General features: G+C 44.7%; 1 protein-coding gene across 4 annotated transcripts in view; it reads right to left on the minus strand.

The window, feature by feature from the left end:
• The window catches only part of NOXRED1 (NADP dependent oxidoreductase domain containing 1), a 192,154-nt gene that overhangs the window by 80,279 nt on the left and 98,885 nt on the right, over positions 1-12,990 (minus strand). For all 4 annotated transcript variants that reach the window (XM_086936624.1, XM_086936623.1, XM_086936625.1 and 1 more), the window contains 2 exons: positions 10,486-10,684; positions 1,939-2,132 (listed from right to left, as the gene is read on the minus strand). In XM_086936624.1, the coding sequence (XP_086792750.1) occupies positions 1,939-2,132; positions 10,486-10,684 (393 nt within the window). The remainder of the gene's footprint in view (positions 1-1,938; positions 2,133-10,485; positions 10,685-12,990) is intronic.

Consider the following 12,990-nt stretch of genomic DNA (forward strand, 5'->3'; position numbering starts at 1 on the left):
GACACAGAAAGATTATAGACTGCCGACTTTGGTGCTGGAAACCAGGGTTCGAGCCTCGTTTATAGGAAAATATTTCCGTGTGTGCATGACATGCCCTTCAGCTCTACAGGCAATTGGCATGCTTGTTAATGCGCTCAAATGCTTGAATGTATGAATTAAAGGTCAGAAAGGGTACTAGCGAGAATGAGCAAGGAGGTGTAGCTTCAGATTAATAACTGTATTAGTAATTATTTATTTGGAGAAGAGAATTTTTCAGGGTATTATAGGAACCCGTTATGTCCTGTTGACAAATACGGGTACGATTGTGTGATTTTGCAATCGTATGCACTGGATATTTGTATCTGTTTGAGCAGCCATTACAAACTCATTTTAAGAGCAGTGCCTAGGCGTTTCATTGTGCGTCTCTTGACACCACAACGTCCATGCCATCATCACACACAAGATAAATGGGCATAGAAAGAGAATGTACGTTGATCACTCAGCACGTTGGAAGGAATCAAGATTCCGCTCACCTGGTGTTCTTACAGTAAATCTAAAGTCTATTGTAATACTCTGAAGTCTGCCTTCTGTGTAACAAACCATTTTCTGCGGAGTCACAAGACAGGAATTGCAGTGTTATGTTGTTTCCAAACTGGAATGGCTTCCTGTATATTCTCTGCTACCTAGAGTACTCCAATCCATCATAGCAAAATATTTTCCAGTGTGTCACTTCCTGTTTCCTCTACCTTCCAACTTCCGTGTTTTTCCTAATTCAGGAGTCTGAACATGCCATTCCTTTTTTTTATGTAGCGCTAAGCATCGCACTTGTGTTGCTTCTAAGCGCTCTAAAGAGTGTTACATTTGTCCAATTTATGGTGCTTAAGTACCCATTTCGGAAGCATGAATAGTCAGCTGCGATGGTCCAGAACAGTACATAATAAAAATAACAAGCATTTGCAATGCAATAGGTCTCGCAAATATTAAAGTTTGAGCTATTGGTGTTGCATTATTTAGCAATGCCAATAGCTCAAACTTTATTAATGCGAGACCTATTGCATTGCAAATGCTTGTTTTGGGCTTGTTGTTGGCCCATGCAGGGCCGGATTTAGACCACCTCCTCTGATTCCCTCACGACAACCAGGTAAAAGTGCCTCTCATCTCTCTATAGACCCTATCTCACATACATTTTTGTTTTAAAGCAATGGAATATACTGACTTTACTAATAAGAATGTATATCTACCAAAACAAACACTTTTCAGCAACATTTGGAATAGGTAATGCAAGACTGGGGAAAAAAACATGACGTCCTAGCCTATTTTATGCAGTTTGCATGCAGCTCTTTGATGACCTTCGTAACAGTTCTATATGAGGGTTGTATCTTATGAACTGCGTTAAAAAAAGCATCTCTGTGACAAAAGCAGAAATCCACTCAGCTATCCACATAAAATACAGATCTGTGATCTGCACGGCACGCCTTGTGTGCAGCAGGCATATTAACCCTCCGCATTACTTTATGGCGAGTTATTACTAAACACAGTGACCCTGACCCCCCCTGCCCCCTTGAGGTCAGCGCCCCCTCCCCAGCTCTTAGCCCAGTGCGTCCGCATCTGTCGCACTGCCCTAAAGACGGCTCTGGCGCCCACAATTCTTAACTAGTAGTCTCTACTCTCTTCCTGTTATCCCCACAATTGTTATGGAGCCACTCCCCTATTCTCAAGCAACATAAGGAGCGTCATACGCTTCATTTCCTCTTTGACTGCCTCATATATGTCCTGTACATTAGCAAGTGTTGATATTTTTGACCAGAACTCATTTTGGTTACCTACCTCCAACCTGCCTTTTGTATTATGGAGATGCGGCCTTTTCAAAATGGACACAACAGCCTGGGGTGGGGAATCTCACCTCTGGCCTTTACGTGGGGATCACAAGCGAGGGAATGAAAAGTTGTGTGTTCTTACTCAAGGTCTCTGGCCTCCGGGTGGAAATGTGAATGTCCTCTGCTGGGATGCCACTCAGCTCCTTGAGCGCCAGTGCCAGCTGCCTTCCTGTATGGCCTCCTCCGATGATCCCAACCTTCAGCCATTCTCTGTGGTGGCCCAGGAAGAGCCTGGACATCCCACTCCCTATGCAGCTTTTCTTTCCTTTTTCCTTTCTGAAAGACAGCATACATAGTTAAAGTTGGCCACAAGCCGTACAAATGCCTCTCTCACTCTACACTACCACGTTTTTCTTCAGTGAAGGACCTGAGATTTAGGACCATCATTCAATTTGAAACAGGACAGGATACCATACTCACCATTGTTATTTATGATGAATTCTGTCAAAGATGTACTACACCCGACAGACACATGAACCAAGCACGTTTATGTTAGTAAATATTTAAAACAAAAATAAAATACAATCATATGCTTAAATATTCATTAATATATTATACCAGGGTGCGGAAGTACAGTGTGTTTTTCACATGGTTATCACATTTCAAATCACTTGCCTGATGCTACTGAAAGGTTTCCTTGGAAGCCTAAAATTAGACTTTGTCAGAGTCTCAGAGGTATGGTACTGCAGACAGGAGCACATTCAGTTCAGACACTCAGAACAGAAATGTGACCGTGGTACCCCCACTGAGGTCAGAGTAGACCGGCCTCTAGATCACCTCTGAAATTAAAAGACACATTTCGTCCCAAATTGGGAAAATATTCACGATCAAAACAATCTAAAAACTTGACCACTGAACGGTATATTTTATAGCTATATAGTAACACACACATATATATGTATGTATATATATATATATATATATATATATATATATATATATATATATATGTATGTATATATATATATATATATATATATATATATATATATATATATATATATATATATGGTAATATAAATATATAATATATACACACACACACACACACATATATACACACACACACACACACACACAAGAACAGGAATGAAATAAATTATTTTATATACATGGAAGAAAAATTTCATGTCAGGACCAGAGGTGAGGATTAAGCTGTTCTTTCTTAACTTTTATTAACAGTCGCTATTACAGAAAAAACACAATAACACACTTCATTTCCCACAACCATTGGGGGAGAAGTCACAGTTCAAATTTTAACACTATCCAAGCTTTTGAGTCCATGGCATCTCTATAGTCCCTTGTTGCTGTTGCCTCCTCCTCTTTCTTCGATGCTCCTGCAGCGGAGTTAAATGCTCTGGCCTTTGGCCTCTTTCTTTCCGTCTTTGTTTCTGTATTTTTCCATGTAAATTGCATAACGTAGCTTTGTAAGTTTTTTTTGTAATGTTTCTATTATATTTGTTGCTAGATTTGGTCTGCGACTGCAGGAACACTCGTCGCTCCTCCGCGGCCGCTTCGTTCTTCTCATAGAGCGCTGGGGTGCCTGGGGCAAGTGCAGCCTGGTTCTCCCCTGGCCCGAGCCGACCCGCGCTGTCAGTTTCAGATTGTAGCACGGCCGGTCGGGTGCTCAGCTTCTCTAGAGTTCCAAAGCTCCATTTTGCCTGGAGAGTGACACCCTAACCGGGTCTGTACTTCCTCAGTATTTAACGTGCTTGCTGCACTTAAGGAAACTGGCAAAGGGAAGTCCAATTACCCCATAGTTTGCAAGGTGTACCCCATAGTTTGCAAGGTGTGTGAGGTGTCCACAGAGCCTGGTACTCAGTATTTGACCCCCTGGGCATCAATCTTGAGCTGGAAGATCCGAAACCTCTATATAACCCTCTCACATTAGCCTGGAACCCCAACAATTGTTCTACTACCTACTTTCTAGGGAAGTACATGCCTTACCCCAAAAAGGAGATTGACAGGTAGCTTCTGGATATTGCAGGCCCCTTGACCTGTATCCTCGATATGGCGGAGGACACCATGGTATCTGAGACACTTATTTCCCTCGAGGTTCTATCAAGTTGGGCTCAGCGGGCCATAATCCTCCTGGGGAACGTGATCTATGCCCTTTCCACGTGAGGAGTACATCGATCCTCTTTAACCCCTTGGCCGCGGCGGTAATTCCGCTGTGGCGCTGGGGGGAGGGGGGTCATGCGGCGCCGCCATGCTTGTGACGGAACCACTCCGTCATGAGCCGCGGGCGCGCTGTGCTTGTGACGGAGTGGTTCCGTCATGGCCCGCCCGCTCATTAATTCACCCGCGCAGGCGGGGAATTGATGCCCCGTGGGCGGAACGGCCACGACATGACGGAACCGCTCCGTCATGAGCACACGGCACCCGTGGCTTGTGACAGAGTTGTTCCGTCACAAGCATGGAAGGGTTAAGATTTACCCCAAGTTGCAGGAGCTCACCACTTCCGAGGCAGGCCACGTCGCCCAGGGGAGGGGGGGGGGGTGTTCGGAGACCCGTTTATTTGGGAGCTGGGCAAGTTTGTGCAGGCCCAGGCATCCATCAGTTCTCCAGCAGAGGATACACCAATAGGGGAGGACAGTACTTGGGCACCTCCTAATTCGGGAACTTCTATCCCTCCAAAGGTAACCCCTGTCACTGGGATAGAAAAGGAGAAGACCGATGTGGTGACACCCAGGGAACCAATAAAGGTGAGTGTACATCCATTTCCTCTGCAATGTCTGGGGGGCAGGCTCCAGGGGTTCGTACACAACTGGGAGTCCCTTACCTCTGATGCCTGGGTCCTTCAAACAATATGTGGCTTCCATAGAGAGTTTTACAGCTGCCCCGTCCAGGATAGACCTCCTATCCCTTTGGTCTTTTCCTCCGCACATGCCGAGCTGGTGGACATAGAGGTGAAGGAGCTTCTATGCAAAGGGGTAGTAGTGCGTACAATCCTGCATCCAAGGTTTTTTAAAAGCAATCTCTTTGTGGTGGACAAACGAGATGGAGGCCAGCAACCTGTAATCAGCCTGAAGGAGTTCAACGCGTGGTTGGTATACTACAATTTCAAAATGGAAGTTATCCTCCAACTCGGGGATCTCCTCCAGCGTAACAACTTGATGGTATGCCTCGATCTAAAGGAAGCCTATATGACCATCTCAATCTTCCGCCTCACATCCACTTCCTTCAGTTTCAGTGCCGGGGGTACACGTCCTAATTCACCATGCTCCCCTTTGGTCTGTTGTTCGCCCCCCTAGTGCTTCACCATGTAATGCGTTCTGTGGTAGAGTTTCTAAATGCCCGGGGCATACAACTAATCTACCTGGACGATGTCCTTTTCATGAATCAGCATCCTTGGGCTCTGTCTATACACCTTCAGACAGCAGTCTCTCTCCTGGAGTCGCTACGCTTCTTTATCAATCAGGACAAGTCAGTCCTTACTCCCTCTCAACCCCTGGTGTTCCTGGGTTTTATGGTGGACTCAGTCTGGGCCACCCTCAGCCTCCCTTCCTGGAAGTTGACCAAGATCACACACGAGCTGCATCACCTCGAGGGGTGACCCTCCACCTCATTATCTATCTATCTATCTATCTATCTATCTATCTATCTATCTATCTATCTATATATATATATATATATATATATATATATTCTACAAAACCTGTTCAAAAACTAAATATTATATTATTATTCCTTATTTAAGACACCAGCACATGGACAGGTAATGGAAAAAGAAAGGCTTATTGTAATTGTAAAAAAGTTACTTTTTAAAACTTCACTGTCATCTCTTGAGCACTTCCAGCAAAAGAACATGTTGATATCTTTATATATGGGGATTGAGAGTGGATGGGTATACCCTAAATCAACATAACTGCAAATTCTAGCTTGATGGGATGTCTTCCTTCTCAGAGGTGATAGAGGCTGCTGGGCCTTCTCCTCCTATATTACACACAGCATCACTTCACTTATCCGGATTAACTCTGATCTTCTGTCGCCATTGTTAAGAGACTGCCCAACTACTGGACTCGATAGGTGGATTGCCACGCTTAAGGCGAACATGGTGTATGTTGTCGGATTCATTTGTATGCATGTCCATGCTGCTTTGAATTGGTGTAAGTATGTAACCTTGTCATGCAATTTTGTTTAATAAAGGTTTTTGAAAATTAAAAAAACGAAACAAAAAAAAAACCTCTGATCTTCTGTCCTTTAACCGAATGTCTCCGGATGTATGACGGTACAACGCGTACCGTCACAACGCATCCCTTTACCACGCATCCCTTACAACGCAAGTCGTTTCCACGACTTGCGTTGGGGGTGCGGATTTCGAATAGTATAATTTACTATTCTAACACCAGTCCCCATGGACCCTAGGGAAGGTGTTGGGATAGTAAATTTACTATTTGTAATCCTTTAGCGCCCTCCAGCGCAAGTCGTGGTAACGACGTGCGTTGTAAGGGGTGCGTGGTAAAGGTACCGCGTTGTAAAAACTTTGTGGTAAACGATGTTTACCAATGTCTCCATGTTTGTATTTCTCCTCAACAGCAGTCATGATTCTTTGCACACACAGCCTGAATTCACATCCAACATTTGACGCAGGGCGAACGTAGAATATTCTGCATTCTACAAGGGAATATTGGTATCTATAGATTTCATGATAAATCCCATTGATCAGCCAGAGGGAATTCAACAAAATTGTATTGAGTCCTTCTAAGCTCACTGTAACTGGAGGGCATTCACTTGCAGTCACTGTAGTACAGGAGGAGCTTGAGACAGAAAAGTAACCTCTGGAGTGATCTTGCTGTTCCATCAAACACATACACAGACATATGCTTACTTTACCCAATTAAGGCAATGCTACCACATGGAGAGCGCCCCAAAATGGGTTTATTCTCTTCACAGATTATTTGACTTTGTTGCTCCCCCATACTCAGGTGGATAATAGCTATCATATTCTATCATTTTCTGTCTGATAAATTGGAGATGGGGTCAAAACCTACGGCTGATCTGATGGTCTTAACTAACTACAGACCCATTTCTCTCTTGCCCTTCTTTGCAAAGACAGTTGAGAAATATGTTCATACAGTGATCAGCGATTTTGCAGAGGCTAACAACCTGCTCCACTCAAGTCAGTCTGGCTTCAGGCAGAATCTCAGTACAGAGACGGCACTGTTGGAAGTCTCTGAATCCATCAAAGAGACCCTGGATGCAGGTGGCAAAGCGGTCCTGGTCCTCTTAGACCTGTCTGCGGCCTTTGACACTGTGCCCCATGACCACCTCCTGCAGAGGCTGAGGGAGTGTGGGTTTGAGGGCACGGTGTTGAAGTGGTTTGTCTCCTTTTTGAAGGGTAGAAATCAGGAGGTCTGGTCACCACCATTCTCGGTCAGTATGCCACCCCTGAGTATGGGTGTGCCACAGAGTTCTATCTTGACCCCTTTACTTTTTAATCTGTACATGGCCCTCTTGGCTACCCTGGCTGAACAGAACAAGGTCACGATAATGTCGTACGCCGACGACACCCAACTGCTGTTCACCTGCAGGAAGAGAGAGGAGTTTAACGGGGAGAAGATCAACAAGTGTCTGAAAGAAACTTTTGCCTGGTTCAAACATAATCATCTGAAATGTAACACAGACAAGTCCGAAATCATCTTCTTCGGCTCCCCCCCATTGGACGCCTGAAAACAATGGTGGCCCCAAGACATGTCTCCTCCCCAGGCAGCAGTCAGGACTGTAAAGAACCTCTTAGATTTGCACATCAACATCTTATGGTCACCCCAAAGTATCTAAGAACCCGCAGAGGTGGTCGGTCTTTCGAAGTGCAAGTGGCTGGACTTTGAAATAAGCTGCCTCTTCCGCTTAGGCAAGCCGCAAATCTACTTGCGTTCAGGAAACAATTGAAAACCTGGTTGTTCCAACAAGCAATATAACCGTTCACCTTTTTGGGTATTGTTTTCTTTCCCACATGCATCTGCTTTTTTGTGTTCCGTCTCAGCGCCGGGATACTCTATAGAGTAGCTGTGCGCTCTACAAATCTATTTCAACATAACATATTTTAACAAAGGGGGAAGTCCCTAAAAGACTGTTTATGGGTCCCTTTTGGGAAGGCACAGGCAGATTAAAACACATGGAAATCGATGTTACCTAGAGGAATTGCCATGGTTCAAAAGTGCTGGTTCAGCATTTATATTAAGCAGTTTTTACTGTCCTAATGGCTCCCTTGGAAAGTAATTTCCTGCACATGTTGGGCTCTTGGATACAACTCCCCAACTCCTCCCTACCCCCACACCAAAAAGGGTTCAATGATTTGAACATCACATTGGCCTTGGCTTACAAAATGTATAACCAGTACCTCACAAGGTTGAAGGGAAAACTATTCCTGCATATCCGCTAGAGAGGCCTCAATCTTTCTGCCTGCATATCCAGACAGCTAGATAAATAATACTCATTGCTGGCATCTACTGTGGTATGTGGATCAGAATTCTGAATCCTGGCGTGACTAACTCAGCCTTCCCTGGTCAGTAAGCTGAGTTTTACTTTACAGAGTTTTATATAGCGCAATCAGAGCGCTTTACAAAGCACCAGTTGCATTACATGTGGGCACATACATTTTTTTTGTTAGGCATGGGGAGATTAAGTGATTTGCCCAGAATTACAGGATGTTCAGCGTCATTGCAGAGACTCGAACCAAGTTCCCCAGATTCGAGGTTGACCACCCTAGCCGTTAGGCCAACTCCTCTCTCAAATGTGTTCCAATTAAGTGGCGTTATTACCACCCTTATAATTGGATAATTGGAGTAGGAAGTGATACATAAAAAATATCAATAAAAATGAGACACCATTCAATAGAAGGGCACAGGAGACCAGCAGAGCATTGATACATGGAGGTTATTTACCCCAGACTATATCAGGTCCAGTGTAGTACTGTATCCAGTGAAGGTGGTGAGATTTCTGGTGAGACAGTGAGACATATGTCTGTTATTAAGGGGTCTGGTATATTACATACCATCTCTACTGTAAATGAATGCTGGAAGGGGGTGAAAGTGAAGTCTCTGAGCCATGTGAATAATCATGAAGTAACTTCCTGACTGAAGTGTACATACACAAGATTAATGCTGTGAGCTAAACATCAGACTGCAATTAGTATTTGTCTATGCAGGATCTTCAACATACAAAAAAAACTGTATATTTTCCACAAAGTAATGAACTAGTGAGAGACGGGACTTTAAATTAAAGGAGAGCATACCATTGTAAAGTTGTATGAAGAGAAGCATTGGAAAAACAACATTTTCTAAGTGTATGCAAATTGTATCCCTCCACGTAGTAGCCCCAATAGGTAGCTGTTTGAAGGGATGAAAGGGAAGTGGGACACACACAGGAAGAATTGGGTTAAAGTGCTTAATGTAGTATGAGGTGAAAATAGCAGAACTGAGCATGTGAGTAATTGTGGTAAGTTCGGCATCGATATTAAAAAGTGTGTGAATTTTAGGAAGTGTGAGTGGTTCATCAGAGGTTGTTAAGAGTGAAGAAGTAATGTTTCGCATACTGTACAGTTGCGTGTGGAGAAGAAAGTATTGGAGTTGAGCGATAGAAATATATGTAGTGTCGCCAAAGTGGTTCATATACCTGATTTTGAAATTGAATACTGCAATACATGGATTTATAGTGCTGTTGAGAATAGTTCTGAATATGGGTTCATTTGCTATGGCAATGATGATACAGACCAGATCTTTTACTTTTTTGTAAATTATAGTTTATTCCTGTGTGAGATTCCGTGTAATGTGTCAACAGAGGTTAGGTAGGTTCTTATAATGCAAGAAATCTGAAGCTGGTCTCCCTCCTGCACCTGGTAATGTTTCTGGTAATAAAGAAGCTTTGAATCTTTTATCAGCAACATTTTTTCCTGCTACAATGTCCTTAAAAATCTTCATCAGTACCTGGAAGAGACCGATAACTCAGTTTTTGTAAACCAGCATCTAGTTACCAGGCATCACAAAAGGTTTTTGAATAATGTATTAATACCATCATGTGCTAACTGTGACAACTGCAGTGAGCTTCTCGGTTGTTCCTCCTATGTATTCAGACGCGTGGCTTAAGTGCAACTTAAAGCTCTCAGCTAAATTGTGATACGCAACCCTTCTTCTTATAAAGTTAAACCCTTGAATTACTTCTAAAACACTTTCTATCAGCTGTCACAGATCCTTTACCTTGAAGGGATGACTAGTCAGGACTCGAAACCAGTAGCTCTTCGATGGGTATTTCCATACATCACATTTTTGGCCGTCGAATGACAAACAGCCCAAAATTCCACATCCATCCAGTTCTTTTACTTTTCCCAATAACCCTTCAACTTTTTACTGCTTCAACAGATGGAATTTAACTCTTAGAAGCAAGCATAGTTCTCGGACACATTTCCAGTGAAGGAGCAGCACATGTTACTTTACATGTTACATTATGTGGCACGTTGCAGACAAGGAATTCACATAAAGTAACAATGGGCCTCTTTTCCACTTAAAATGGAGAATAGAAAGGAAGAAGAACATGGTGTCTACCAAGTGTTTGGTATAGCGGTAAATTCAATGCCAAAAAAGTCTCTGGTTCAACTTTGTCACATCCTAAGATGAAAGCCACACCTTACCTCATGGCGTGCAGGAGCTTGCAGAAGAAGACAGCATGTGCACAGGCAGTCACCATCAGACCTTTGGAACGCTCCCTCAGGGGCAGGAGATGCCAGTGGCTGATGTCCACACCATTCTCAAACTGAAAAGACTTCAGGTCGCTGGTGATATCCAATGTAGCCAAAGTAATTGCAGGCTGATCGATTAGCTTGACAGACCCTAAATAGGAGAGAACACCAAGATGTAAACTGCTAACTTTTTAACTCTTATCAGCTACCAAATGTCAGGAGCTGTTCATTGATTCAGCAAAGGACAGTGGAACAGAGAAAAAGAGAAACCCCATGTTAAAAATGCTGATTTGCTGCACCTAAATAATGCTAAACCAAGTAATATCAGGGAGAATGCAGTCAGTCCAAAGTGTTATGCTTGGCTTAGAGACCTGTGTGTAAAAACTATAGAACTTAACTTGCCTTCAATTGATAGTCATATAAATGGTGTTGAGCTGGGCCTGGGATGAGGCTTGACTCGCCAAAAATTAGAAACTCAGAGAGATTGTGAGCGCGGTAAGAGTGATGTCCTGAGGCGGAAAGCCGGGACGGTTTTAGGCTTGGAATTGCTGCTATCTTTTTAAAAATATTTTAAAATTGTTGCCTTGTGTATATACAGACTGCGTGTATAATACTGCCCCATTGTGTTTTAAACTTATATTGTAGCTAGCAGGGCGCGAACCCCCGATCCCTCCTCACCGGTCCCGCCATCTTGGGTGAGGGGGACGAGCTGGGCGAGCACTCTAGTGCTCAGACCCGCCCGCCCCTGTCTATACAAAATGGTACCCTGGCCTAGGAAGCGCAGCGGACGTGCGCAGCGGGCACGCTGGGCGCGCGCCGAAGCCGCGCCAAAGCCAAGCCCGTCTGCGCCCGTCCGCGACCGGACACGGCCAAGGGCCACACCCCCTGGTCCTGTCAACCGGATCCAGTGGAGTAGGGATGAACTGCTGAATCTGGCCTCCGTCACTTGCAGTCACGGCCTCCACACTATGCATGCAGGGGGGGACACAGGCTGCATATTCTGCCAATATCGGTTCCGCACGGTAATGGCAGATACTCGGAACAGCCCCACCCTGTTGTGCGGCCTGCTCAATGTGAGGTCGTTGCGCTGCCATAAGTTCGACATCCACGACCTCCTCGTGGACAGACAATTGGACCTGCTATTTCTAACAGAAACATGGCTGGACACACACTCTGACCCTGACATCATCCAGGCATTACCGGATGACTATCTGATGGTAAGACTAGATAGACCTGAGGGTAGAGGAGGAGGCATAGCGCTTGCATTTAAACACAACCTCGCCTGTCAAATTGAGTCAGTTCAGCTGGCGGCAAGTGAGGTGGGGATGTTTACGATAAAAATCAATGGGGGTACAACTGTAAAAGGTTATTTAGTCTACCGCCCCCCGGGCCCCTTGGCAAGGTTTAAGGGCACCCTCATAGAGTGCGCCACTGAGATGGCGCTGCGGAGGGATAAGTTTCTGCTACTCGGAGACCTCAACATGCACCTCGAAGATTCACTAGACAAGGGAGTGATGGAGTTCCGGCAGGATCTCCAAGCACTACAATTAGAGCTGAAGGGCCACCTTCCAACACACCAACATGGTCATTTGCTTGACCCAGTCTTTGCTAACTGGGAGGATGTTAGGGTGGCTCCTCCAGTGCCTCTCCCGTGGACTGACCATTTCTTGGTGCCTTTTGAAATCTCTCTCCCTAAGAATAAGGTCACCGCTCCCACTCCCCTTAACTATCTCAGGCGCAAATGGGCTAGGTTTTCCCTGCCCAAATTTAATGAGGCTCTTACAGCCTATGGCCCCCCTGTAGACGATGATGTGGATTCGGTAAATAAACTACTTAATGAACGAATCACGGCTGCGCTGGACCAAACGGCCCCTTTAAACCATCTTAAGAAGGGTGGTCGTAAACAGAGATCGGCACCATGGTTTAACGAAGAATTGCGTGGTGCCAAGAGGGAGTGTAAGCGAGCGGAGAGGCAGTGGAGGGTAGCCTATGACAGTCAGGCGAGAGAGAAATATCTCACTCACCGACGAGAATATCATAATCTTATCAGGATAACAAAAACTGCCCACTACGCAGAGAGAATTTTGGATGCAGAGAACTCAGCAAAAGAGCTGTTCTGTGTATACAAATCTCTTGCTGTCTCCGAATCCACAGCAGGACCAGAGGATTGCTCTCTGGCTGCTTGTAATCGCATTGCCGACTACTTCAGCGACAAAGTGTCCAAAATATACTCCGCCTTCCCTGCCCAACCAGCGATAGATGGAAAAGTTGAGGCATCAGTTAGAGAGGTAGATGGTCACAATCTGCTGCTTAATTTCTTCACCCCACCAGCTGAAGACCTGATCAACATATGTAGATCAGTGAAATCAGGTTCCCCACGGGACCCAGCATCTCCTAAACGGCTGGGGGACAGCCTGACAACATTAGAACCATATATCAGGCACATGCTGGACATTT

The sequence above is a fragment of the Lissotriton vulgaris genome, chromosome 9 (assembly GCF_964263255.1).
Source record: "Lissotriton vulgaris chromosome 9, aLisVul1.2, whole genome shotgun sequence".
NCBI lineage: Eukaryota > Metazoa > Chordata > Amphibia > Caudata > Salamandridae > Lissotriton > Lissotriton vulgaris.